At 43.3% G+C, this 26,095-nt stretch overlaps 1 protein-coding gene across 1 annotated transcript; it reads left to right on the forward strand.

Moving 5' to 3' along the window:
• The first annotated feature begins 17,919 nt into the window (after positions 1-17,919).
• LOC143344797 (uncharacterized) lies at positions 17,920-25,803 on the forward strand. Its single transcript, XM_076771231.1, has 3 exons — positions 17,920-18,038; positions 20,578-20,760; positions 25,612-25,803. The coding sequence occupies exons 1-3, from the start codon at positions 17,982-17,984 to the stop codon at positions 25,771-25,773; spliced, it is 402 nt and encodes a 133-aa protein (XP_076627346.1). The 5' UTR covers positions 17,920-17,981; the 3' UTR covers positions 25,774-25,803.
• Positions 25,804-26,095: the final 292 nt, after the last annotated feature.

A 26,095-nucleotide genomic window follows, 5' to 3' on the forward strand; every position in this document is an offset into this window, starting at 1 on the left:
GATCTTTGTGTATAACAATATATTTCCTCGCTCATGGCTTATGTAACGATCTCCATGGGAAATCCGATGCCAAAGGGAGCGAAACAGGGATCCAGGAAACAGCAGGGTGCGTTTCGTTCATCGCGAGTCTCGACGCCCACGAAATCTGTTTTCTTTCGATGACTAATCTGGCCCCTGGTGTTTTGTTTGCCTCGTCGAGCAACAATAAGCGTTGGCACTTTCGTCGCGTCACTTAATTAACCGACCATTACGCGCGACACGACGAACAAGTGGCATCCTTGGCGATCCACGCGAGAATAATACGCCTCTGACCGTTCCGGCCACGGGAATCTTAATTCCACCCTCCTCGACGTATAATTTTTCTTAACGACCATTTCAGACGTGGGCCTCGCGCATGACCATAAACGTCCATCCTCGAGCACAGTACCGAGCGTCGGTGAGTTTCGTAAAAATCGGAACAAACGAAAATCGTCGAGAACATTAATTGACACGTGGGAGAAAGGAAATAACCACGGTGGGCGTCGCGACGAGATAGCGGGGTTCGATAAATATTGCTAAGTGGAATTACCAGAAATTTCTATCACTGACATTACGTTAAACATCTAATAATGAAAATTGTTAAATATAAGATAAAGCAAGCCACTCGAATATTTCCATTATTTTTAATGGGGAATCTTGAGGTAAAAAATTTGTTATTGACGCAAGGTTCAACGCGTCAGCCTACGCTTTATCAAAAGTATACAAGATATAATTGAACCAAGATTTCCCCGAATAATTTGTATCGCTCGATCTGTGGACAACTGTATGATACTGGATGTCAGTGACCTTACGAACCATCATACTCGATTCTTTACCTGATTTTTAAAATTTTAAATGTATTTGTTTAAAAATACTCGACTAGAAAGAAGGATAAAATTTTTCTACACCTCACGGATTTGCCTACTGCCTCGAGAAAAGGAAACGGAATAAAACGAAACGAGAAAATTCCAGAGGCTTTGCGATTTATTTCGAAAGGCTTGGAACGCGATGGAATTTACTTCCAGCGATATTCAAAGCGATCGAAGACTTTTCGACGGGCGTCGAAAGCGCCTTGGACGCCTCGAGGTCTTCGTCGGGGGACTTTGAAGCCCCGTGCAAGCTTTGCTATCTGCAGTTGACAGAAGATAAACAGCGATGCAGTTACACTCGACGCCGGTCAGTCGCCTAACCCCGGATATTTTCCCCCCGATTTTATTATCTATTTACACCACGTGCATCGTATCCGATATCGTTCCGCCGTATCGCGATCCACGAATAGATCAACAGTGATTTCTCCGCGGCAGACCGACGTCGATAACTCGGAATAGTCTGTTTAATTAATCGAGAAACCTCCCCCGTAACGTTTCCGAGAACAAAAATGGGAAAAGCGACGAAATTGAAAATGCTCGAATGGTATTTAATCCCCGACGAATTGGATCTTCCGCCCCGATAGGACGCTTCGTATAAAATCGAACGATTTTTGCAGACGATATTCGTGCTCGTGGAATACGAAGGAACAGACATTTTATTGTTGGATTCTGACTCTAATCAGCTCGTGGTAATGCAAACCACGAATCTACTGTTTATCCGTTTCTTCGATGTCTCTAAGTAATATGCTGCGCTAGCCTCGAACTGCGTCATTCCGTCGTGTTCACAACGACTCGTTTCAAACTGAAAATCGCCACTCCGCGTATTACCTGTTAATTAAAGCCGCGAAGATGTAATTTACGTCGGGTAAACGCGTTTTCTGCGAGACAATAGGGCCGTTTGTGCTGCTAGGAAAAACGTTATCGCTCCTCCATGCGTCAGAGTTACTTTCGAGCCTGACTGGAATTCATCAATGATAAAATTAAAACATTCTTTTCGTATTCGGTTATAATCGAAGGAGATTTCTGAACGGAACAAAGATGCAAGGGCGTAACGGGCGATACGGTTACGAGGTTACGAAGAAAGGATTACAGGCTGCAGCTGCAGGCCAATGTTTATGCTGCTGCTGAGTGCAGCGATCCAAGAAACACGTAGTTCATCCTGCATGTTCTCAAAACGTAAACCGAGCGGTAATCGTGGCTTACGTGCTCGCAGAGTGCTGAACTATGTGTTTCGTTGTGCCTTCTAGATCGTCTCTGTGTATTTCCAAGCAGTTTTCGAATCGTTATTCCCGCTCGTCTAACGTTACAATCTCTATAGAGTACCGTACAACGCGCTTCGACTCTTCGCGAACGATGCATACTTTCAGCATTACGTAAACTCGCCTCTTGTCGTCGATAATTTTTGCAAAATTAATAGTTCGACTAAAAGAGATCGCGACGGAGAAAAAGTTCCGGTAAGAAATACGGATCGGCGCTTGGTAAGCAATAAATACCGGACTGACCCGATACTATCACGCGTGTGAGCGTTTCCGTTTCGAAAGGAGAGCACCGTGTCGTACGTGAAAAGGCATATAACGAAATGCTCTAACCTCGGGTTCGGATAATGGTTGTTCAAAGAATAGAGAACCACCCGCCCCTCGAAAGGTACAAGGTTCGATCAATGTTCCGCTCTCGAAATAATCCTAGGGTACCTCGAAAATCTCTGGATCCTTCGATCGAAGGCTGCAGGCGAACGGTCGCTGAGGAGACGATTCGAAAAGGTGGGAGGCCCTCGACGGCCGTGTTCTCATTCAGCCGGCGAAATCAGGACGCGTGAAAGGGCTTCCGGTTGCATTCAGGTATCAGAAAGGCAGAAGAAAGAGAGAATTAACGGAGTGAATGGCGCGACGGTCGCCAGACGCGTCCCTTAAGATCGCGCGTATACGCGGCGCGTTGCGTGCCCGATTATGAATACGGATTAACCTTCGTTCAGGGGGACCCCCGATCTATTCATCGCGAGCCACCAACGCCCGAAACAATCACGGCCGTACATCTTCGTTCCGCCTTGGCTTCGTTCCTTTCGCGTCGCGCCCTACCTCGCTCGTCTCGCTCCCTTTCTGATTTATATCGAGTAGCTGGCTTTTGAAGTTGCAGCCCGTACGGCCTATAAATTTACGCCGCCCGCCCCGGGGACCGTTCGATGTTGCCTTCCTAACCAGCAAATTGGAGTACACTGTTAATTAAGATCGCGTGATGCGGTCCTGGTTCCTGACTTGAAACACGGACAGGAACAGTTTCTTCTCCTGTTTCGCCCTGACAAACTACGAACGCGTACCAGCAGACTAGTCGGTTCGAAGAATTTCGCGGTAAGGGCGAGAATCGACGCGTGCAACGTTTGCTCATCCGACCACGGTACGTCTCTGTGCGAGAGACAATTCTGTTTAGATCGTCTCGACGTTGCAAGTCTGCTCGTTAAATGTTCATACGCGAGACCATGGTTCCTCGAAAACGTGGAAAACAAGGTTTAAAAATATGGACCAGATGTTGAACGCGTTAAAAACATACGAAGCAATTAAAAATGCGATGCAAAATGGATCGATGATCGCTGGTGAATGCTGGCTTGGCTATTTTTAAATCGATCTACTGCAAATTAGATTATTATTGCGAATTAGCAATTTTATAGTACGTCCCTCGTCCAAGCTAGCGGACGTTAACGAGGATTACCATTCCCCATGCTTCTCGCTTTCTTTTTCTAATCTACCCAGGCTATAATCCACAAGATCGTTCTCTATTCCCCACGGAAATATCGCGAATGTGCTCCGGATACCCATCCATCGAACGTCTCCGCGTCGATTTGCGCGTTAAAAATAAAACCAGGTTCCATGGACCGAACCTGTACGTTCGTCGTTTATTATTCGAACCCAATTTCGCCCATCCCAGTTACTGCTCGAGGAACCTCGATTCTCCGAGCATGATTTCGTCCCGGCAAAGTGGGTCGCCGCGGTCGAAGAAGACGCGGAGGATCGGGGACAGACAAGTGGAACACGCTCCGCGGCGACGAGGAATCTCGTAATTTTTTATGGCTTGTACGAACGAGTTAACCGGCCATTGAACGGATGCGCGTTGACAGTTTCGAGTACACTCGGAAACGCGCGCGTCGGGGACGAGGAACGAAGGCGACAGCTCGCGTCGTTCGGTCGGCGCTAGCCATTTCCACGCGAACGCGCCCAACGGGCGAAAAAAAGACACGAGAAGAGCGCAAATTCGTGTCGAGCTTCTGTCGTCCCGATAATATTTCACAACGGTTGCACACGAAGACGCCGGGGAAGACTGATGATCGCCATCGGACAACTCCGCGGCGTAACACGCCGTGACTCTTTTCTTCCCCGGACTTGCGAGCGCATTTATCAACGAGCGTGGAAAGTTCTGTCGCTTTTTTTTTCTTTTACTCTACGACCGCACGTTTCAAATTTCAATGTTCATATTTTCCGTAATTCCATCACTTTTGTCAAGGGATTAAGAAATATTCTACGGGAAAACGTGTACTCTTTTAGGTCTGTGATAATCACATATTAACCCTTTGCACTCGGCTGTCCTCTCCGAAAAGAAAGGAAACACAACGATATTTTATTGTTTTAAAGTGATTATACGGGACGGAATACATGAGCAAAGAATGTAAAAAAAAGGATATGTTTGCTTGAAAAGTCTCAGAGTGCAAAGGGTTAAAAAATACGCAGAAATTCTACAGAGGATTCTATGAAATTTTATAAAACCATTTACCACTTTCCCGAGCAAGGAATAAAAAATTGTACGAATTGTCCAGCGGAGAACTAAAACGGGGATTGTCGGAAAAAAGTTTCGAGAGCCGTCGACCGAGAAGAATCCAAAGACCTTTTTGCGTATCTCGAGGAGGAAATACAGTTTCCAAGTTTTTCCCGGGGAGACTCGACGACGACGGAGGGCGAAAGTGATCAACGAACGATGACGCGGACGTCGCTTTGATCCTCGGTGGTCTTTGATCCGCGCCGCGGATCGGTTTCACGTCGCGTAGCCGTCGAACAGGGAGGGATAAGAAAATAATTGTCGTCGTTATAACGGCAAGGATAATGATACCCCGCCTATGAAAGAGAGGCTTCAAGGATATCGAGTTTTCATTGCGGGGACACCGATTTTCGAGCCACGCCGATCGAAGGTTTACGTAAGTCCAAGTTTCGCCGTTGGCCCTCGCGCCCTTCTTCCTCCTCGACAAACGGATAATCGTCCTTCGCGGAATATATCGCTCGGAATCTTTTAACCGGTCCCTAGCGCTTTGAACGGCCCACGAGAATTTTAGAAATTACAGTCGAAGAACCGTCTGGCCTCGATTCCACGCGGACGCGAAGTAAGGAAAGTATCGAAGGTCTAGGTCGTTTTATTGGAACGGATGAAATGTGGGAGAGCCCGGACGGGATAAAGACCCGGGGCAGTACCGATTCATTTCGCGCGAAATCATTTTCGTTTACTTTTAGATACGTTATTTACGAGGAAACTCTTCTCGCGTTTTACGACTTCCATGGTGGTCCTTCGTCTTTGCGTTCCGAAAGTTATTTCGAATATTCTCGCTGCAAGTAATTGGAAGTTGGGGAACAGATAAATCTGTACGAAGAAATTGGGCTAGAAAGCGATCGCTTGATTTTCAATTCAAAGGGATGCATGCATGGAAGCCTTAAAGCGTTTTGGACGCTTATAAACGAAGTTGAAAAGAAGATAAGTGAATAGCACTGGTACGATAATGATAATAGATTATAAAAGAATCATGTTTTTTCGTTTGAAAACCTATTTGTAATTTCGACGCTTTTACGGATCGAGTAAGAAGGTTCTGACTGTAGCCAGATGGTGGCAGAGCAGTACGATGAGTTTATCGACGTCTGTGTTAATACTACAGACGAGGAATACGAGTAAACCTTTCACCTTATGGGCTTTCGTGGTCCTATCTGACTGCCATACCGACATGAAAATTCGGAGGTGAGTTTAGCGTTCTCTTCTCATGGATGGCGGTCAGTTGAGAAACTATTCACTGAATTGCTATTCAGGGCAGCCAGCTGTAGTGTGTGCATAAATATATGTGAGTTACTGTGGAAGGAATTAAAATTCATTTCTGAATCTGTTGGTAACGTTGCGAATGACACGAAAATGGTAATGGGGGTTCGAGACCCCATAAAAGTGGGCCGAAAAAATACATTGGGCGAAAGATCTACTCGTATACCTCGTCTGTGACAATACTCTAGAATCTTTGATGAATCAATGAGAATCAAAACTGACCTAGCAAAGAAACTCTATATTTATGATGACCTATGCAAAGCGGATCGCAGCCAATTTGCTAATATTATTTAGTTTTTAATTAATAATTGCATTACCCGACTAAGAGTGACACGATTATTAATTAAACGCTAAATACTATTACCCAGGTCTCACCACGAGGAGGTTGCTGCGAAAGGAGACCCACACTAACAGATTCCCAACCACCCTATATTAATAAAGATCTGTGACCAACGATCGTTGGTCGAAGAAGAAACAAACGAAAGTGCAACCAATGAAAGATGCACAACCAACGGAGAGAGTTGAAAGAATTTTCAAAAGAATTTCTCTTCAAATAAAAATAACCTGCTTAACATAATGGTCAACCAAACACCTGCATAACTATAAATCTAAATTCGTTTATTATATCAAGAAACAATTCTAAATTCGCAGCCATTAGCTCGGTGTCACCCACGAAGAATAACTTTTCTATCGTGGGTGACACCGATTACCAGGTCTCACCACGTGGAGGTTGCTGCGAGTGGAGACCCGAAGGGAGATAGATGGAATCCAAGTTCCATCGATCTCCCTTTTACATCCTTAGAAACTAGATTAGTCGTGCCAAGTAATTATTTTGTTTAAAAGAGGGACGAAGCTAAATCGTGGGTGACGCGACGCGACGCGATACGACGCGATGCACCATGCAATAGTGCAAGGAACGAGAGACGCGAACCGAATAGCGAGGTCAAAAGGGTCAGCTCGTTGCCTCTTGGCAAGTCCGATCGAAGGGAAAGGGAATCGACGCACCCAACACGGGTTCCCCATTTCCCCCAAGCAGCCTGTTGGGAGCCAAATGGACCCAACTCGGGATGTCTGACAGAGAGAGGGATCCCGAGTTGGGGCTACCATAGACAGGAACAGTCCCTGATCCCCTCTAAGGCCGAAATACCCTTTCCCTTGGATCGTCTCGCTAGAGGACGGCAACTGACCCTTCGGGCCAGCTAATCGGCCGATCACTTGCTTTCTACATGGAAGCAGTGGTGATCGGAGGGGACGAGGGACGAGTCAAAGAGAAGCTACTTGTTACATAATTACTTGGCAGGACACGCGACTACACTAGGGGCTTAAGACTAAATACCAAGTAATTATTTTCTTTAAAAAGGGATGAAGCTAAATTGTTGGAGACGCGACGCGACGCGATGCTGAACCGTGCAGCAGATCTTCGGATCGAATCAACACTACCCTTGGTAGATTGATTTCTATTTCTAGAAATCGATCTATCATGGGCAGGCGACTAGATCTTTCGGACAAACTGGACGGCCGATCACATGTTTCGTTCGACGAAACAGTGGTGACCGAAGCGAGAAACGAGAGAACGAGTCGAGAGAAGCTACTTGTTAAATAATTACTTGGCAATATTGGGAGACGCATACACTAGAGACTTAAAATTAACGTCGAAGCTACAGTCTAGTCAAGTTGAAGCTAAAATTCGGACGATAGAAGGAAACAGAGTTCCTTGACTTAGTTGTACCAAGCAATTATTTGGTTAAAAAGAGGGATGAAGCTAAATCGTGGGATACGCGACACGACGCGACGCGATGCTGTACCGTGCAGCGGATCCGAGGATCGAACCTACTGCCCTTGCTAACTCGATCTCAACAAGAAAACAGAGAACTGCAACTCCGAATCGAGGTCTCCATTTCTCCAACGCAACCCGCCGGGAGCCCGAAGGACCCGACTTAGGTTGTCTGACAAAGAGAGAGTACCTGAAACAGAGTCGACTTCCGCTGGAAGGTATGCGTTTCCGCAGAATACGGAAACTCCACACCTTCCAGCGAAGTGCCGTTTTCCCTCAATCAAGCTTACCAAGGGAAGGCGATTAGATCTTTCGGACCAGATACACGGCCGATCACATGTTTCAATCGATGAAACAGCGGTGACCGAAGCTAGGAACGAGGGAACGAGAGAACGAGAAGCTACTTATTGAATAATTGCTTGGTAAAACGCGAAAATATGTACAATAAAGAAATCTTCGACGTTAATTTTAAGATTCGCGACGAAGCTTAAGACTAATCAACTTGGAATTAGAAGTCCCTCGGTGGTTGTGGCGTACTCCCTCGATGTCCTTGCGATTAATCTAAATTTAAACTGAAATCAAAATTAATATTTACATTAATGAGATATGGAAGGAAATTAAGCAACATATTACAAGAATTTAAGCTGAAACATAAAAATAAAAATCTTATATTAATCAGTGTCATCGAAACAGATATGATATATGCATCGACACCATATTATACATATCAAAAGGAACATTCGTAATAGTGAAAGAAACTTGGATCGAGGCCCCAAATTGAATCAACACCAAACAATCAAACGAAACGAAAGAATCAAACAAAGTACCTCCGCAGATTATTACGAGAATTCGAACAAGAACGTAACCACAAAAATCTTATTCTAATCAGTGGAATAAAAATACCTGAAGTTACATTATTATATCCTGCAATATTATACATATCAAAGCAATAACATAAATTCGACAAACAATGTAAAAATGGAAACAGAGAAAAGGAACATCCATAATAATCAAATAAAATCAGATAGATAAATAGAGATGAATTCACATCAAACAAACAAATAAAAATAATAAAATATAAATAACCGGAGTGGACTTACTACTTGTCGTCAGTACATAGGATAGTTACCACTAAGCCGCTGTTGCCACTGGGCCAACTGTAAAATAAGAAAATATTCATATTATAGCAACATCAGTTAGACAAGCAAGGCAAAATCAGTTTATTGAAGAGAAATTGGTATGAGACGATAGAATAGAAGAGGGGAGAGAATTTTTAAACAGTTCTTACCGTTGGTCATCACCGTCCGGCACTGGTCAGTAGTGGTCAGTAGTGGTCAGTAGTGGTCAGTATTCGGATCTGCACTGGTCAGTAGTGGTCACTTCTGGTCAGTCCTGGTCAGTCCTGGTCACTCCTGGTCAGTCCTGGTCACTCCTGGTCCCCCCAGTGGTCAGCGATCCACGAATGGCCTGACTTCGGCCCGCGAGACCCGATCCCCCTGGATGCTCCAGGGGTACTGAAGAATTTGTCCAGCGGTAGTCTTTAAGTGGGGAAGTCGAAGAGTGGGGAGGCAGTGTCAACGTGAAGAGTTAAGAACCGCTTGGTCTAATGAACAACGCTATTTCGATTGGTCCCACCTCTTGACCATTTCTGGATCTTCACTGGACCGCTGACCTTGATGTCAATCTCACTGTTGACCACCAGTGACCATAAGTTAATCATTGTTGATCATCGACTCATTAAAACCATTACGAAGATTAAAGCCTTCTTACGAGGATCCTCTTACAATTTGATGCATGATCTTTTTAACATTTTATTCCACTTTGGAAGAGTGTAAAGGGGAAAAGGGTTTGAAAAGGGATTGAAATTCATTTCTAAATCTGTTGGTAATGTTGCGAGTGACACAAAAATGGTAATAGGGCTCTACAGTCCCAGAAAAATGGGCCGAAAAAATACATTGGGTGAAAGGTCTACTCGTATACCTCGTCTTTGATAATACTATATTATTTCATTTAATGGACGAATGCTAATTTATATAATTCGTTTTCGATATTTCTGTGGCAACGATTTACATTTGGATGAATGAAAATTTGAGGAAGTTTTTTGCCAGGATATCCTATCTTACCATTGCACGGTAACATGGAATTCTTTGAAGACCGAAATTGTATTAATGTTTCTATTTATTTCTTCTTAATCATACGACAGCCTTCGAACAATTCTACGCAAAATTAAAATAGCGGAAAATATATTGTTTCACTTAAAATTATCGACTGTTGGCCACTCAACTGTACAGTGCGCAGACTTCTTCCTACGATCACAATCAACTCGGCTAAAACAAGGTATACAAGTAGATCTTACATCCAATGTATCTTTTCGATCAATTTTTCTAGGACTCTAGAGCCCCATTAATACGCATTGTTTGCATTTTGAAACATTAAAATACTTCATTTCTGGTCAGAAATTATATTTTCGGAAAAGAATTTTTTTCTCGAAAGCGCGTAAGATTTCGGGGATATGTGTAATGACCAAAAATGATTGTAATTGACCACTGCAACTGAAAATAATTTTTTTAGAACGATTTGAAATTTTTTAATTTCGAAGAAAAATTTTCCGGTTGGTATGGCGGTCAGATTGGACCACGAAAGTCGATAAAGTGTAAGGTCTGCTCGTAGACCTCGTCTGTGCTACGACCAACGCTCCGACGACTCACAACGGATAAAATCAACGCAATCTACACGGATAGACGCCTGCAATATTTAAAAAAATTATATCTAATTTGGCAGGAAATAATTTTCTATATATAATTACTGTCAAATCTTCAGTTGTAGAAGCTTCAATTGTAAAAGCACAGCGACGCTGGAGTACCAGCCGCAGTAATTGTACAGAGTTACACTAAAAGCAAATATTTGTCTTCCTCCAACCTCGTCAGTTAAGCTCTTACAGACACGAAGTGAAACACGCAAACCTTGTAACAATAACTCTCGATGACGGAGCCAGAAGCATCGTGATTCATATTTTGAGACTGGAATCACCATTTCCGGAACATCCAGCTTACAGCTGCGATTTCGCGTTGGTTTACGAGGCGATGACTGACGAAAAGCAGATACCTGTTCGCGTATTCCGCGCGAATTACCGCCCTGATTCCTGAGAAAGATCTTGAATCCGCGAAGAAAGAGACGCTCAAATTCAGGAAGCCCTTCTCGATCGGACCTTTGAAACAGAAGTACTTATTTTGCCAGCGAAATAATGTTCCATCGTTTGGAATTCTTTTCGTTGCACCGCGGGGTTAAATCTCGGTTAGCCGCAGCATTAAAATTTATTACGGGCGCGTAGGATCGCGTACGCGGTGAAAAGATCACCGGAAAAGCCACGTCCGCCTACGTTTCTTCAGGTGTAACGTCTGCAAATAAAAGAGCCGTTTTTTCCCCCTCCCTCTTCCTCCTACGCTCGTTACATTTCTTCTTTTCCTCGCTATCAAGAGAACGCCCGCTGAAAATCAATTATCGCCACTTCAAGAAGGCCAGTTAATATTCATGCATTCTCACCGACGTCCAAGAAAACGTAAATGGAAATCAGCCGAGAGGCGGAATTGCGAATCCGTGCCGCCGGGACTCCGACCAGAAGAATAACGAAAGGATCGCGACGTCATTAAATAATTACGAGAGTCGATTGATAACTAAGGTCTCCAGCAACGCCACTGTGCGAGCATTGAGGATTGAAACAAACTCTAGCCTGTATATAGCCTCGTTCGGTTCCTGCGTTGCACCCTTTGTGCAATTGCAATGACGTTATACAAATATTTTCGATCATATATTCCCTCAACAAACATCTCTGATGGCACTTATATTCACAATCAAGGTTTTTGGTGAATACACATACCCCCGAAATCCTACCACCTTCGAAAAAAAAATTCGAGTAAGTGCTGAAAGTTTTGGTTGAAAAAAAGTCATTCGAATCGTCTTGAAAAAATTATTTTTAGTTGCAGGGATCGATTGCAAGTATTTTTGGTGAATACACATACCCCCGAAATCCTACTCAGTTTTGAGAAAAAAATTACTTACCGAAAATCTAATGTCTCGCCAGGAATGTCTGCCCGAATTTTCATGCGAATATTTAAAACGTCATAACTTCTGAACGGATTGGACGATTTTGATGTTTAAAAAAGCAAACTACGCGTATTTTGATGGAAAATATGTACAAATCGCAAAAATATTCGAAAAGTTGATCCTTGACCTCGGAAAATGAGAAAAACTTAAAACCTAAAAAAGTTAGTTTCGAACACGAATAAAAATAAGACCCAGAAACCCGGTTGAAAAACGATCGTCTCGAGACTCGTGTAACTCGGTGCAACGAGGACCATATGGTAAAAACAGGTTGTGCATAAAATCCAAAATCAATGTATATTTTTTCAACCTTGGGGAACTAATAAAAAGCAAGGTACCTTGATAAAATTTCCCGGGGTAGACTATTTTTAAACAAATCTTATATCCACGTTGCAGTGAAATATATTACTTTATACCTTCGAAAGTTCGAATGTTATTTTATTCCGTTAAATCCACTAGCGAGAAAAGGGGTTAATGGCGTCTTTGGAGAAATGGACGAGACATGTTAGCGTGTTGTGTTTTTAATTCGCCGATGCTCGGTTCGGCTGGGTTCGCGGACGAAGAGCGTGCAATTAAAAGTTTCTAGAGCTCCTCTGTCGGCCACGTTTCCGATGATGTTTCCTCGCTTGTCGTCCGGGGACCAATTATCAGAATACGAGTAGCGTTGTTGGCACAATTCGCTACTCTCCGTGGAAGGGTATGGCCGTTTTCTTTCTTTTCGATCGATTAGGAACTCGACAGGCGGTTGGATGGTGATCGTTGAATTCGTATCTGCCTATATTACGCTGCTATCTTATTATAGACACACCTACCGCCTATCGTAACGCATCGATGAGTCGTTCGCCGAATCGGGTGACTCACCTACGCAAAAAATAAATCAAACATCTCGCGCGTACCCAATTTTATAGCAAAATCTCGATCGAACGTTCGGGGGAAACTCAGCACGCAAGATATACTCGATGTGTAAACCGAACGAAGACGTTTACTAATCTCCATTTACATCGATAACCCCTCGAAGTACGCGAAATCCACCCCCTTGTAACATTGGATGCACGGAAGCAGAAATTTATATCGAAACAGGAAATATCGGTATCGTGGCCATCGTAACAATGTCGTTATTTTGAATTTCTTTTATTTTGCCTGGAACCGAGTATTTTTGTAATATTTTCTTAATAGACGACAAATTTAAAGGTTTGAAATATCTCTATCTTATCTCTAGCTTCGAAACGCGCTTGCGAAAACTTTTCTAACAAGAAAAGTAGATCGTTTCAAAATTTAATTATACACCCAGTCGGAAATCAATGTTTCTCGGTTATGTACGATCGATGTTAATGTGGGCAGAAAGAAGAATGCGTTGCTCGCGAAACTTCAGTCCTGATTGAATAAAATTGGAGGAATGTGCTTCGTTAAACCGTACCATGATTGGAAACCAAAACGAGGCGGGGACATTTTCAGCGACGGATCAAAATTTAATCGTTTTGGTTCTGATGGGAAACACGAACGTTCAGCGTTGAATAGGCGATAGCTTAAATGAAATGCTTCTGAAACCATTAACTCAAAGGAAGCGTGGATCCTTTGATGGTGTGGACAGAAACGACTATAAACGTGGCCCTGGCCTAACGTGTCGAGTAAAAAGAACCGTGGATCAACATGTTTAAGTCGATATATTACTTCCGTTCGATGTCAATAATTTAAATAGATTTAAATTATTTAATGAATATGAAATATAATCTGCATCGATCCCTGTATGCGTTTTATTTCCCGATATTGTCATTACTTTGCTATCCGAATAAGAGAAATTCTTGTCTCCCCTATGACGCGTAAATATACGTAGTTGGATGTTCTAAATAAAATATCCAAGTCTCTTAACGATGATTATTTAAAATAACACAGAACGTAGTTCGAAATTGTATCTTACATAAACGAATAAAAACAAGATCTGTGAAATCACAGACAGTCGAATTTAAAAATAAACATTGCCCTATTTATATTCTCGTCGCTGTGGAGATGTGAAAATATCGGTGTGATCTCATAATGATCAGGAAAAATATTGGTATATCGGTTTTAATTTTCTGCTGTTACTATTCCCGAGATAATTTTCGAGATACTTCACGTTTTCACAACGTAAGTTCGAAACAACCGTTTAAAAGATGTATGAGAACGTTAATCAAATAAACATTTAAATAAAGTTTCTGTAGATTTGAAAATAAACTGAATATCGTTCGCGAGCGACGAAACGTTTCGCTGGAACAAACGTTTCTCGACGATTGCGAATAAAGTTCGTTCATAAAAGAACGACTTATTCTATGAATTTATTTAAGTTATTAAGGACAAGGTTTATTGGAAACGGAAATAAGTCTGCAAACAAAATATAGAGGAAATTGTCAAGCCAGAAACTTGTCTTCTGGGAAACAAATAACAGGGTTGGCAGTAAAAGCCTATGCAAAACGCTATAATAAGATTCGTGAACAATATCATCGCTGCTTAGAAATTTCGTGCACGTTCATAAGCAAACAGTATCGCATCCACGTATCGCAGGACCAGTTTCAGTCTCGATATCGCGAGAAATAACTTGCGCGCGAAATCTCGTCGGGGAAGGAACGCGAGTCCCGGAGATGGATCGCGTTAGTCTCGATCTTGGACGCGTGTAGCAACTGGGTCGTGGCATCGCGAGCAAGCCAAAAAAGAGCAGGCAAAAAAAGGGAACAAGCAGCGAAAAGTTCTCCAGGATCGTTGGTGTGCCAGTTATCATTCCGCCGGTCAACCGTGCCCTCTCCATTAAGGTCAGAGGTCGGCCATCTTTCTCGGGACGTTACTTAACCCGGAGGATTCCCGGACGTCGTTCGATCGTGCATAAACGGACCGGTTTACCAGTGATTTTTCCGCGAAACGGCACGGTCGCTCATATATGATTGAAAAGCTGATCCTACGTGGACGGAATTCCACGCCAGGATTGTCTCGGTTAAGATCGATCTGTATGCCTGGCACAGAATCGACGCTCTGGGCGTCGTTAAGGGTCGGTCCGCTCGTAAAAGACAGGCTCGTCGTTTTTTTTTTTTTCTTTCCCCCAGCGGGGAAAAAAGCCAACGAACCGGGATACACGGAAACATCATCGCGTAATCGTCGGCCCTAAGACGATGTCGTAAGCCCCGTGTCAGAAATGGAAGAAACTGATCGAATATCCCACGGCCTTATTGCCGTGGCCCGATGGAACGGCTTCGACTAGTCTTTTATTCGATCGTGAAACGTTTTGTGGCGGCCCGATATAGAACGCTTTTATTTCTTCATTAGAACGTTTCGACGGAAACTGTAACAACGTTGAGTCGTAACGTCGGGGCATTCCAACCAGCTGCGGTTCCATGAAATGATCGCGTTATGGTTGTTTCACGAGGACGTTCAATTTGTCCGATTATACTCGTTCTTTGATTCAAAACCTGTCGCGACGTACACCGAAGCCCGACAGTCGATCCAAGGAAGCTCTTTCGAAAGGACAGCAGCCAAAATTGGATCTGATTGTTCTTGGACGATTCTGTTCTTTTTCTTGGACCTAGCAACCGAATGTGTTGGCAGAGAAAATCTGTCGAACGACCCCGCAAATACGTAATTTATATAAATCATTACCAAATCTTTCCAAGTTTAAATTGCCTTCTCGAGTTCGATATATGGTCGTAGAATCGAAACCATAAGTAGAAAGTTTGATAATACTGTCAAAATTTATCTTCCTTTATTGTACGCGTAAGTTTTGATACCAATTGATCACCGAAGTAATTAATTACTGTCGAAGTCTGTTCGAAAGAATGATTGAATATTGATCTTGAAGCCTACAGTGAAATATTGTTTTGCTAAAGTTTATTTAAATGCATTACAATTCTTCCGTAACTTAATAATTTATATTATTCTTCTTCTTTTTTACCGTAGCTCCAATTAGAAACCGGGGTTATACTTAACGGTACAAACTGTCTGTATTATAAACAAATCTGAGACAGCATGACTTACTTTATTTAGAACCGCGTTGCACTCTGTACGGGAAATAAAATTGCATAAATTGCGTGAGCATGCTGGCTAATAATTCCGTCGACCTTTTTTGCGATTCATACCATGCATATAAACGTTCTTTTCTTCGAGCTTCGTATTAACAATTCAGGGCAACTGTTGTTCAAAACCTCGCATTGTAACTTTTTCTGTACATTATTTGCCCACGTATATGCTTCTCGTTTACTTCTCGTTATTTATTTAGTTCTAGATATATACTCTTTTTTTAAATTCACTGTTAAATAAATGGAGTAAGAATGTAAATACCGTCGCGTTGATTTCTCTCGGTCTCCGAGCCCAAAGCCTCTGGAAGGATTTACAAATCCTGGAAGCATAAACCCCGAGCGGGATAGCGAAGAAAGAGAACCGGGAGAACTTTAGAGACAAATAAAACTCAATTTGCGCGGTATTTTCAATCGGATACCACGAGCTTAATATTCTTCCCGACTTCAACAAACCGCAGAAACGAAAGAAATTGTGTTTCAACGAGCACGGTCAACGCGATCTTTACTTCGTCTTTCCGACGCATTGCGTCTAAGCAGGATCAACGCCGCGGCGCAAGATGGTCTCTAGTTCAACGGAATTCAAAACGAGAAATATTCAAAGATCCGTGCACGTTACTCAATATTATTTTGGAAGGCTGTTGTATTAATACAAGAAGCATGGTTAGCCATCCAATTTCCAATGTTCGATGTAAGCTGTTAGAATTTCAACTAGGGGATCGTATTAGCTTCGAGATCTCACTCTCGCAAACTTGAAAAATATGGTTTCGAGAAAACCCGTTTCAAAAAGTTTCCGGATGCGCGGCAACATGCCATCCTCTTCAAACTCTCGTAATTTTGTCGATTCTTTGAATTTCGTTCAAACATTCTTATCCTGTCATTGCTTCCCTGGCTGGTATTCGATAGAAAAATATAAAAGAAATTAGTCCGTGCGTTCTGCTTGGTTCACCGATTTCCGATCTATCATCCCGCAAGAATGATGCACCTGTTCGCCGCAATAATAAATTTCGAACCTCCATTTCCTACGTGTCTGCTATTATTACTCGCTCCCAGTTAATATCCGTTCTGTAGTAAAACCTCCAGTAAACATGAGTTATTTTATTCTTCCCCATTTCCTAGAATGCTATACTATTCTGCTTGGCAAAATCCTTTCGTTTCCCCTTACGTTTCATTCGATTCATTAATTTACGATTAATTTTTATTAATTCCTCCGCGTACATTTTTGTTCTCATTCGCCGAGTACGGTTACAGTCCGCGGAAGGAAAATTCAGCGACCCAAGGAATTTTCCTTGCGTATCGGTAATGGTCGGATTCCGCGAAGCGGGAAAGGATCGTCTAATTTTGGCAAAGTGTGCGGCCACAGCTTCGATCTTCGATCCGCGGCGCACCATGTTTGAGGGACTTGGTGCCGTGTCTATCTCCGTGGGTGTGTTGCTCCGTCCTGTTATTCGTTTATTATCCTAGCCGGTTTCGCTCGCTTATATTGTGCCGGGGCGTTGTAAACGCGCGGGGCTGGCGCTGTTCTCGAAACTGCGTTCGATACACATCCACCGCGTTCGATCTCTCGCGATTTCACTTTACTCGCTGTCGCGCGAGCTCGAGGATCGATCGCGAATTCGCGTATCCCGCTGCTCCCGTCGCGTCGTCGGATTCGATAATTCTTCGAAAGTTCACTAGCCGCGGGATGATCTTGTCCGAAAAGTTTCCAACGAGCATCCCGAGCGATCACGTTTCCCATCGGCGCTTTCGCGACGCCAGTAATTTCAATTTCTCGTCCGCCTCCGCGGTGGCTCGGCGTCGTCGCGTCTTCCAATTAAACCGCGTCCCTCTCGCGAACACGAGGCATTTCGTTTGACACGCCGACTGTGCCCGCGAATTTTATCAAGGAATTTTGTATCGCGTTTTCCACCGACCGACGAGAGTGAATTCAACGATAAAATGCGCGCGACGAGAATCTGCCTGGTGCTTCGACGTTTTCTACGTCTCGTTTCGAATGCAGAAGATTCGATCGCGGGCCAACTCTGGTGATCTATGCTCGCGGAGGAAGAAAGACCGCTCCGGATATTTTCATCGCAGTGGATTATTTAAGTCTGTCGACGAAAGGTGCTTCGTGTCATTGCCACGGTCATGCCTCTGTCGGAACACTGCTCCTCGAGGGACACCCTCGACACTGTTACGACCACGGTTAGTTCGATTAGAGAACGTAATTATCTTTCAGTGACACGATGTACATTATATAAAATAACGTCGATTCTATGTTTGGCTTTTTGCTCGCTCGCGTTACGGATGTCTGTTCGAGACGTTGGGAATATAAAAGGACGATAGTCTGATACGAAATTATTAATAATAAATTTGTCGTTATTTTTCAAGCTTCTATAAGGAGACCGTGTTATTTCAAAAAAAGAACAAAAGTTTCGAAGATTCTATAACCGTTTTTAAGGACTTTCTTAAAAACTCGATAATTGCTTTCTCGAGTCTCATCTCGGCTTGAAGATTTCAATTACCGCCGTTTCGAAACGCAATAATTTCAATCTATCGGTTACGAAGGTTTACTAAACTTCGAAGACAACCGTTTTCCAGCGACTCGTACTCGTTCGCTATTGAAAATTTAGTACAGTTCGACGCGACTTCCGTTCCGAGGTGCTCGCTTTACGCTCGGATCGCTTCAACTTTCCCCAACGACGATCCCTTTCAGAGTCTCCGACAAGTTTCAATGCGCATTCCAGAGCAACTGTCATAATAGCTGCGATCTAGTTCTCTTAAAATTAGTCGCGCTTCCCTGAAACGAAACACGTTCGAAAAACTGACGCGTCGTGGTACGATTTTTCCGTGGAAAGGGAGAAGTGGGGGGTGAAAACGGCTCGTCGCAGGTTTCTGGAAGCGGATATCGGAATCGTGAGTTTCTGCACACGGTACTGATAGTCGCGTATTTGCGAGGCGCGCCTCGGGCGTTGCTTACGCGGCTTACCGGCGAAATAGATCGCCGAGCGTCCCGCCTCCGTGCATAGGGGCTATCTACATCCGGTGGCGGTTCAATTTGAATATGATAATAATAGGAAAACGTCGGTACGCGCCCCCGTACACGTATTTACGCGCACACGTACGCCGACGCGGAATGCAAAATAGCCTCGCGACAGGTTAAATTGCATCGGCGTCGCGCGAATGGAAATGGAGCTGTCGCTTCGCTCGCGATCGTTATCCCGAAAATTTAATGGCGTCCGAGCCGGCTGGGACGTTTTTTTTTTATATCTCGTTTTCTCGTTGCCCGCGAAAAACTCGTCCAACGAAAAATCCTTGCGTTCCCCGCGCTCGTCGATCGGACAAACAAACTCGATGCTCCTTCCTCGCTTGGCATTTCCGCAGCTCTTTGTGTCTTAATACCATCCTCCGTGACGTCAGATTCGTTACTGGCTTCTGCGGAATAATTTTTTATTTTTTCGCTCTCGCGCTGAAGGTGTCTGTTAAAGATGTTTCTCAAGTTTTTCTTGCCCACGCGGAGAGGAAACGACAGAGCTTTTAGTTTCAATTGCATTAAAACTTGGATGACGTTTGAAAATTGCTGCAATTTCCGAAACGTATTGATCTGAGGTTCGTTCACGCCCCTCCTGTGTTCCTTGGATTTTTTGGTCTCGCTGTCCCGCGTGACCTCCTTTTGCTTCAACCGTGCCCCAAACTGCATATTTGCGACCCTTATTCCTCATTCAAACAGGTACTTTGTTGTTTGTTCACCGTCTATAAATCTACTCCTTTCGATTATGGAAACGGTATTGGAAAAATTAATTGGAAAGATCGTCTTGTTCCTTGATCGCGTATCTTTAAAATTTCGGTGACACGTCGCCCATCCCAGACGGTATTTTCCTTTCAATCTCGGAGTATTTCTCTTTCAGGATCACATTTTATAGCAGCAACTTTTACCGAATCCCCGTCCATCACGCTGTTACATTCGCGTTACTCTTCCTCCGCTGATATATATCGTCTATTTTCTATGAAACATAGAACCGTTACCCTTTGTTTCGCTTGTTTATCGCCGTGTTTACAGCATAGCGGTGTATCAATTCTAAGTGAAACGTACAACAGAACGCGGAGACGAATTCGCGAATAACCGTAAATAACTCAATGAATCTTCGTAGAATCCTATTCTACGGCGAATTAGTCCATCTCGACGATCGATATCTACGTAAATGGCCAAATTTGGGCGAAATATGGTTCGCTTTTCCGCTTGCCCTCGAATTTCCCTCAAAAACAGTGCATAGCGATTCGCGCGATTTCCTTATAAATAGAACAGCTTCTACAAAGTACCGATTCGCGTTGAATCTTGTGTTTTCGGAACATTCAAAAAGATTTAAACAAGCTATTTTTAATTCTGAACAAATATACAAGGAACATGCTCGTTCGTGATCTATGATCTGGTCGTGCACGCGCCTCCTTTGAACTTGAAACAACGTGACCGTTCGTCGGATCGGGAAAATAATGGCTTGGAAAAATAAAAATAACCCCATTTATCCCAATCTGCGCCTGATTTCTATGAAGTACGAATTTTTTGGAAATCTTGGATACTTTTAACTGATAAACTAAATCACCTATTTTCGAGTAAATAAAAGAACCGGAATCTGTTTAGCGACGAAACTTGAACTAAACCCTAAAAATATCGACGACATCGACGAAAATTTACCAGAATGGAAACTGTCGAAACGCTAACCGGATATTTGTCATTTGTTGGCAGGAGCAGCAACGACGCACCGGAAGATACATCGCTGGCGGAGCATTGCTCGCGGTCACGTTGCTCGCTCTGCATCATGTCCTTTTGCGGGACACATCGACCATAACTGGCGTCTGCATACCACTCATAATAATGGTGTCCTACATTGTCTGGATTTTGTATTCCGCCCACCGGGACAGGCGAAAGGTAACGAGTTTTAAATCACATCGCTCTCTTGCTCTTTCTGGAAACGGTCGAATCGGGGACAAGGGGTTCGGAAGAGACACTGGAAAATTGCCAATGGGTTTGTTAAATGTTTACAGAATATTCGGGCAGGAATTTCCGGGCACGAAACTCGGGGTGTTATAGTTTGCAACGAGCTCGATCAACCGACGACCGCGTTATTCTCGCCGATTTAAATACAGCCCTGCTCCCGCGCTAAATTTTTCCGCGTTTCCGGTGAATTTCCAGTAGGATAACGTCGTGAAAATATTTGACCCACGAAATGGAACTGACACAATTCCAGGATAAAGCTCAGAACCAAACACGGTCGGATAACGGTGGCTGAATTTCATCCTTCGAATTTTCTACGAACCTTGCGCGCTGCAAAATTAACAGATTTATCGAAATTTGTTTCCGCAAATATCTGTAAAACTCGCCCGATTCGGTGGCGCGTTTCCTCGCATTTTTAGACGCGCGGGTAAAATAAAAATAAAATCATGGGAAAATTATATGAAATTTATGGAAAACGGCCAACCGTATTCCGAATGCGATTCATTGCACACATTGATACAGAGAGCGAAAGAAACAGCAAAAAGTCACAGTACACGATACAGCACAATCTATTATGCTCGATCGACAGGAGAGCAAAGTAAAGCTTACATGATTTCGGAAACGAAAATTCAAAGACTCGAGGCTGATTGAAAATCGCATACATCGTTTTGTCGTTATATATTATTATACAGAGTTCCCTGTTCTCTTTCTACGAGCTTCAAAGCATATATGCGCTAAAGTGCAAATACAATTGCGCGAAATTAATGGGGAAGGAGAATTAATAATTTGATTTGTATCTTACGAAATGTTCGGACTCTAGGCCACCTTGCGGTGTGCGGGTTTGTTAGACCGCAACCTAATAGGACGTAGGAAAATTGGACGAGGAGGGTTGCGTATCTGGCAAGGCCACCAAGTGCAAGCTCTGAGCCACGTTTATGATAATTCAATCGCTATCGAGGACAATGTAGTAAGGCCCTACAAGTGCACGTGGTTCGATAGGAAATTAGAACGCTCGTGAAACAACTTTTCCACCCTTGGTCCATCGCTTAATTACTCCAACGATGCTTTAATATTCTCGTCAAACGACCCTAAAAAATAACACGATCTTCCTCTTCGTCGTAAACGCTTATTTATTAAGTTTCCTGCGTATTTTATTCATCCGGACATATCGAAGGAAAACTCAATAGTTTTTTCACTTTTGAAACAGCCAGATCCAGACTACCTAATTTTCGAAAGCTTTCGTCTCGGGTATTTTAAAGTTTCGAAATACACCGCGACCCGCGGTTGCAATTACGAACTGTCGAGAAAAGCTTCTGAATTCGCCCCGGAGCCGCGGCTAACATCGGACGAAATTAAGCGAAACAAGGTACTTAAATTTTTCTGTTCCCGAAGGGGGGGAAAAAGCCCTCCAATATGGGTGAGAAAAAAGCGAGAAGGTACTTCGTAGCTGTTCGTCTCTCGAGATAAAACTTTGGCGGTTTTTCATAAAGACGTCGACGGCCATCGTGAGTCGATTGAATTCTGAAGCACCTTTTCAACGGAACTTAAACTTCACCGATCCCCTGTCGAGCCAGAATGTTCCATTAACGCTCATTTGTTAAAGAAACTTCGTGGGTTCCTTCCGCGTTATTTCACCCGCGATATTACAATCAATTTTTTCAATCGTTCTCCATAGAATACGCAGACATATCTCGAAAAGATTCAGATACTTTTTACAACGAGTCCACGAGTCGTTTACATTTTTATTGCCTTCAGAATTCAAAGAATGATTAACTTCTCTTCAATTTTTGCTGGAACGTGTTCGAAACCGTTTCGAAAAGGTCGAAACGAGTAATTGAACAGGGATGAAGTTCGGAAATAAACGCAGCTTCGCAAAATCGGAAAAAGCAACGCCCGTTAGGGGTGGAAAATTAGAGCGTGCGAGGCGGTTTTTATCCCCCGGTCGGGCCACTTTTAATCTTGTAATAAGCGACATGTTCGTTTCGGGTCCGGGTGCGTCCGATGGCGCAGAAAGTAATTAAATTGGCTGAAAACCAGAGCCGGTGGCGATTCTATTACGCGAGAAATTCGTTCGATGGCCGCGCGTTAACGAGGATTCTCGAGATTCCCGACGAGCGTTGATTAGACATTTTTTAAGTAACAATTTTCATTTGCATATGAATTTATCAGGCAGCCAGGAAAAGGAACAGAGTCGTCGAGGCGACAACGCAAAGGGCGAACGCGTTTCATTAGTTGAATAAATCTCTGATCTTCGCTACGCGCGGTGTTATCCTTTAAAACGTCGCGCCGGTACGGCTAAATTTATCGTGTCGTAATTAGAAAATTAAATTTCGTCGAAATTAATCATCTCTAATGAAATGAATATTAATTCCGTTTTCATAGGGTATTTAATATTTCATGAACTTTCGCTAATAACCGACGAACAATCACCCGGGAGCTAATTTTAGTTGCGCGTGTTTATTTGCGCGAAACATTGCGTCTGTCGCGACCAACGAATGGGAAAATGAAATGCAGCCAACGGTCCGCGCGCGGCACCGAATTTCCAGTTATTTTTTTTTTTCTTTTTTGGTTTTTGTCGCACGCGACAGCCTCTGCGCGAGCAGGTTCAGTTTTTTTTTTTCGCGACGGGTCGCGTTTCATTTTTGCGAAACTTGAACGAGGAATTACAGAGTCGAGACGCAAGGTGGCCAGAAAACGAATCTGGAGCAGAAGAAACGGAACGTTGCGCCGTTACGACGGAGCAAACTCGCTGCGAAGTCTTAATCGGAAACGTGTACCATCAACGCGGGACAGGAAAATAGAAGGAGTAATTTACGAGGCGAAAGAAAAAAAAAAACGGTTAAAGTAAGCAGAGTACAGAAAGTCAGTCTAAACTGGAACAAGGTTAGTTGATAACATAAAACGAGGTTATCTACTTCCAGGTAGGATTCGTGATTTATGAGAACTGAAAGTGGAGCTAGCTTCGCGGGATCTATCTGTTGCTAACGCGAAAAGAACCGCGGGAAACGTAATTTTTTTAATGAACCTACAGAGTATTTTCTCCCTGTATCGGTTAATTAACTATTCAAATTACGCGCGTTGTAACTTTAATCAAGTTTAATTGTTGCGTCCGAGCACGGTGCCTCGAGCGCGTCAAAACGTAGCGAAATTTTTATACAAAATTTATATTAACGTTCTCGGATAGAACCGCCGAGGAGATTAAAATTTTTCCCGGACTTTTTAAATCGGGAGATACGCAAAGTCTGCCCCGCGGGTTAATTCCGCCCTTTCGGGTTTATCCAACCGGGGAAAATAAAGTTGAGAATAATTTTCAAACGTTAGTACGGGTAAATACGAAGATGTAATTATTGCGGTTGTAATCTGATATTGGGACGCGCGAGATAAAGGAAACAATCTTGCGTAGGTAAATATGACGGCGTGATTTTTAATAAAATTTCTCCTGTACTTTGGGATTTTAAGAAATAAAAAATAAATTATCATAAATTTCCGCGCTCAGACTGTTTTGACACTGGACTAGCTGAAAGGAAAATCCAGAGAGTCTAGACGTGGGATTACAAAGGGGTAATAAATCCTTGAATATATATGGCGTACGATCAACCACCGATCCCAAATGGAGATGTGACTGTTCTACGCGAGAAAGTGATGATTTTCGAGAAAACTCGCACGTTATTTCTACTTATATCGACGTTGTTAAGAATTAACCGATCGAACCAAATAATGGAGTTCCAACGTCGATTCTTCCAAGTGCCAAAAATAAGTAGAAACACCAAGTGACGGGTCAGACACGTAAATTATCTCAAGAACGAAGACTCGCACGAACTTTGGAAATTTTTATTCAAAAGATAAATTATTTAAATTATATTATACAACGCAAAAATCTTTCTCCGTTGCTGGGGGATAGGAATTGTTCGAATCAGTTTGCGAATAGAATTATTTGTATCGAATAACTCGCGAGGATAATAGTTTGTTTCGATATTCGTGGGCATGAAATAGCCTTGTTCGAATAAAAGTTTTAAACCAAGTTTACGGGAACCGATCCGACTTTCCTCAATCTCGGTCGAAGTCCACGCGGCGCCGACGTTCCCGACGCATATTTCGTATCTATAAGGAAGACTACGGAGCGTCGCGTCGGTCTGTTCGGATCGACGTCCAGCGATTACTTTGATCTGGGTTGAAGTCCGAGCGGCGCCGACGTTCCGCCCGCATACTTCCTATCGACCAATTCGATCTACGAGACAGAGCTGGACATCGATCGACCAATTTCCCTCGATTAATCGATCGATCGGAAATTCAGGAGTTCATCGCAATTTATATTAATTTAGAAACAAAGCAATGATTTATCTTCGAAGGCAAACGACGCATATTTCACTAACTACTTCCAAAAATTATATCGTCGAGAGATAGTCTCTCCGCGTTAATTTTCTGAATCTTCGGTTAGAGAACTACCGGGCACGTCCCAATTTCTAAAATCGCGGATTACCTATGCATCGAAACGCCCGCGCAGCGAATTATAATTTAGACGAGTGTTCGATAAATTCAATGCAGTTTAATACGATGGTAAAGTTTGTCTAAATGTACTCGCGAGCGTCCGTATCATTCGTTATCTATACTCGTAAACTTGTCGATTCCAACATTCGAGCAAATTTAGATTCCCCAGCTGTGCAACCCTATTTTTATAATCCCATCGAAATTCCTCTGCTCCATATAAATATATTTTCTACAATTCCTAATTAAGTAAAGAAAAATCGAGGGTCGAATCCTGACGATTTGCAACTCTGTTTTCAGGCGATGAGGTTCGCTACGGCGATGCAACTAACGGAAGTGATCAGCGTCCCGGCGACATCCGACGACGCCATCAACAAGGACGATACCAGCTCCAAGGAGCGTCGAAAGGCTCAAGAATCCCGCGAGAATCATGCCTTCTCGTCCAAGGACGAGTCCTCGTGAACGGTCGTCGTTCATCCGGCGCGTTCTTCGACCCCCTGTTTTTATTTCGAACAGCCCCTCCAGAACTCTTTTCCTATTTAGTGCCTTTTTTACACCGCGATATCGGTAAACATGCGTTCGTAAAGTCACGTTGAAATCGCTCGTTGGGGCTTCGCCGAGGCGCGAACGATTTATGGGATAAAATTATTTGCTCGATCGGTATTCGCGGGAACGGGATTATTTGTTTATCCCGGCGATACGACGCGCGCGTAGTGCGCTTTTTATTTGCGCGATACGCGTACACCACCGGTCGTTCGCGTGTTTTGCAAATAAATCTGTTTAA

Source organism: Colletes latitarsis, chromosome 8 (genome assembly GCF_051014445.1).
Source record: "Colletes latitarsis isolate SP2378_abdomen chromosome 8, iyColLati1, whole genome shotgun sequence".
Classification (NCBI taxonomy): Eukaryota; Metazoa; Arthropoda; class Insecta; order Hymenoptera; family Colletidae; genus Colletes; species Colletes latitarsis.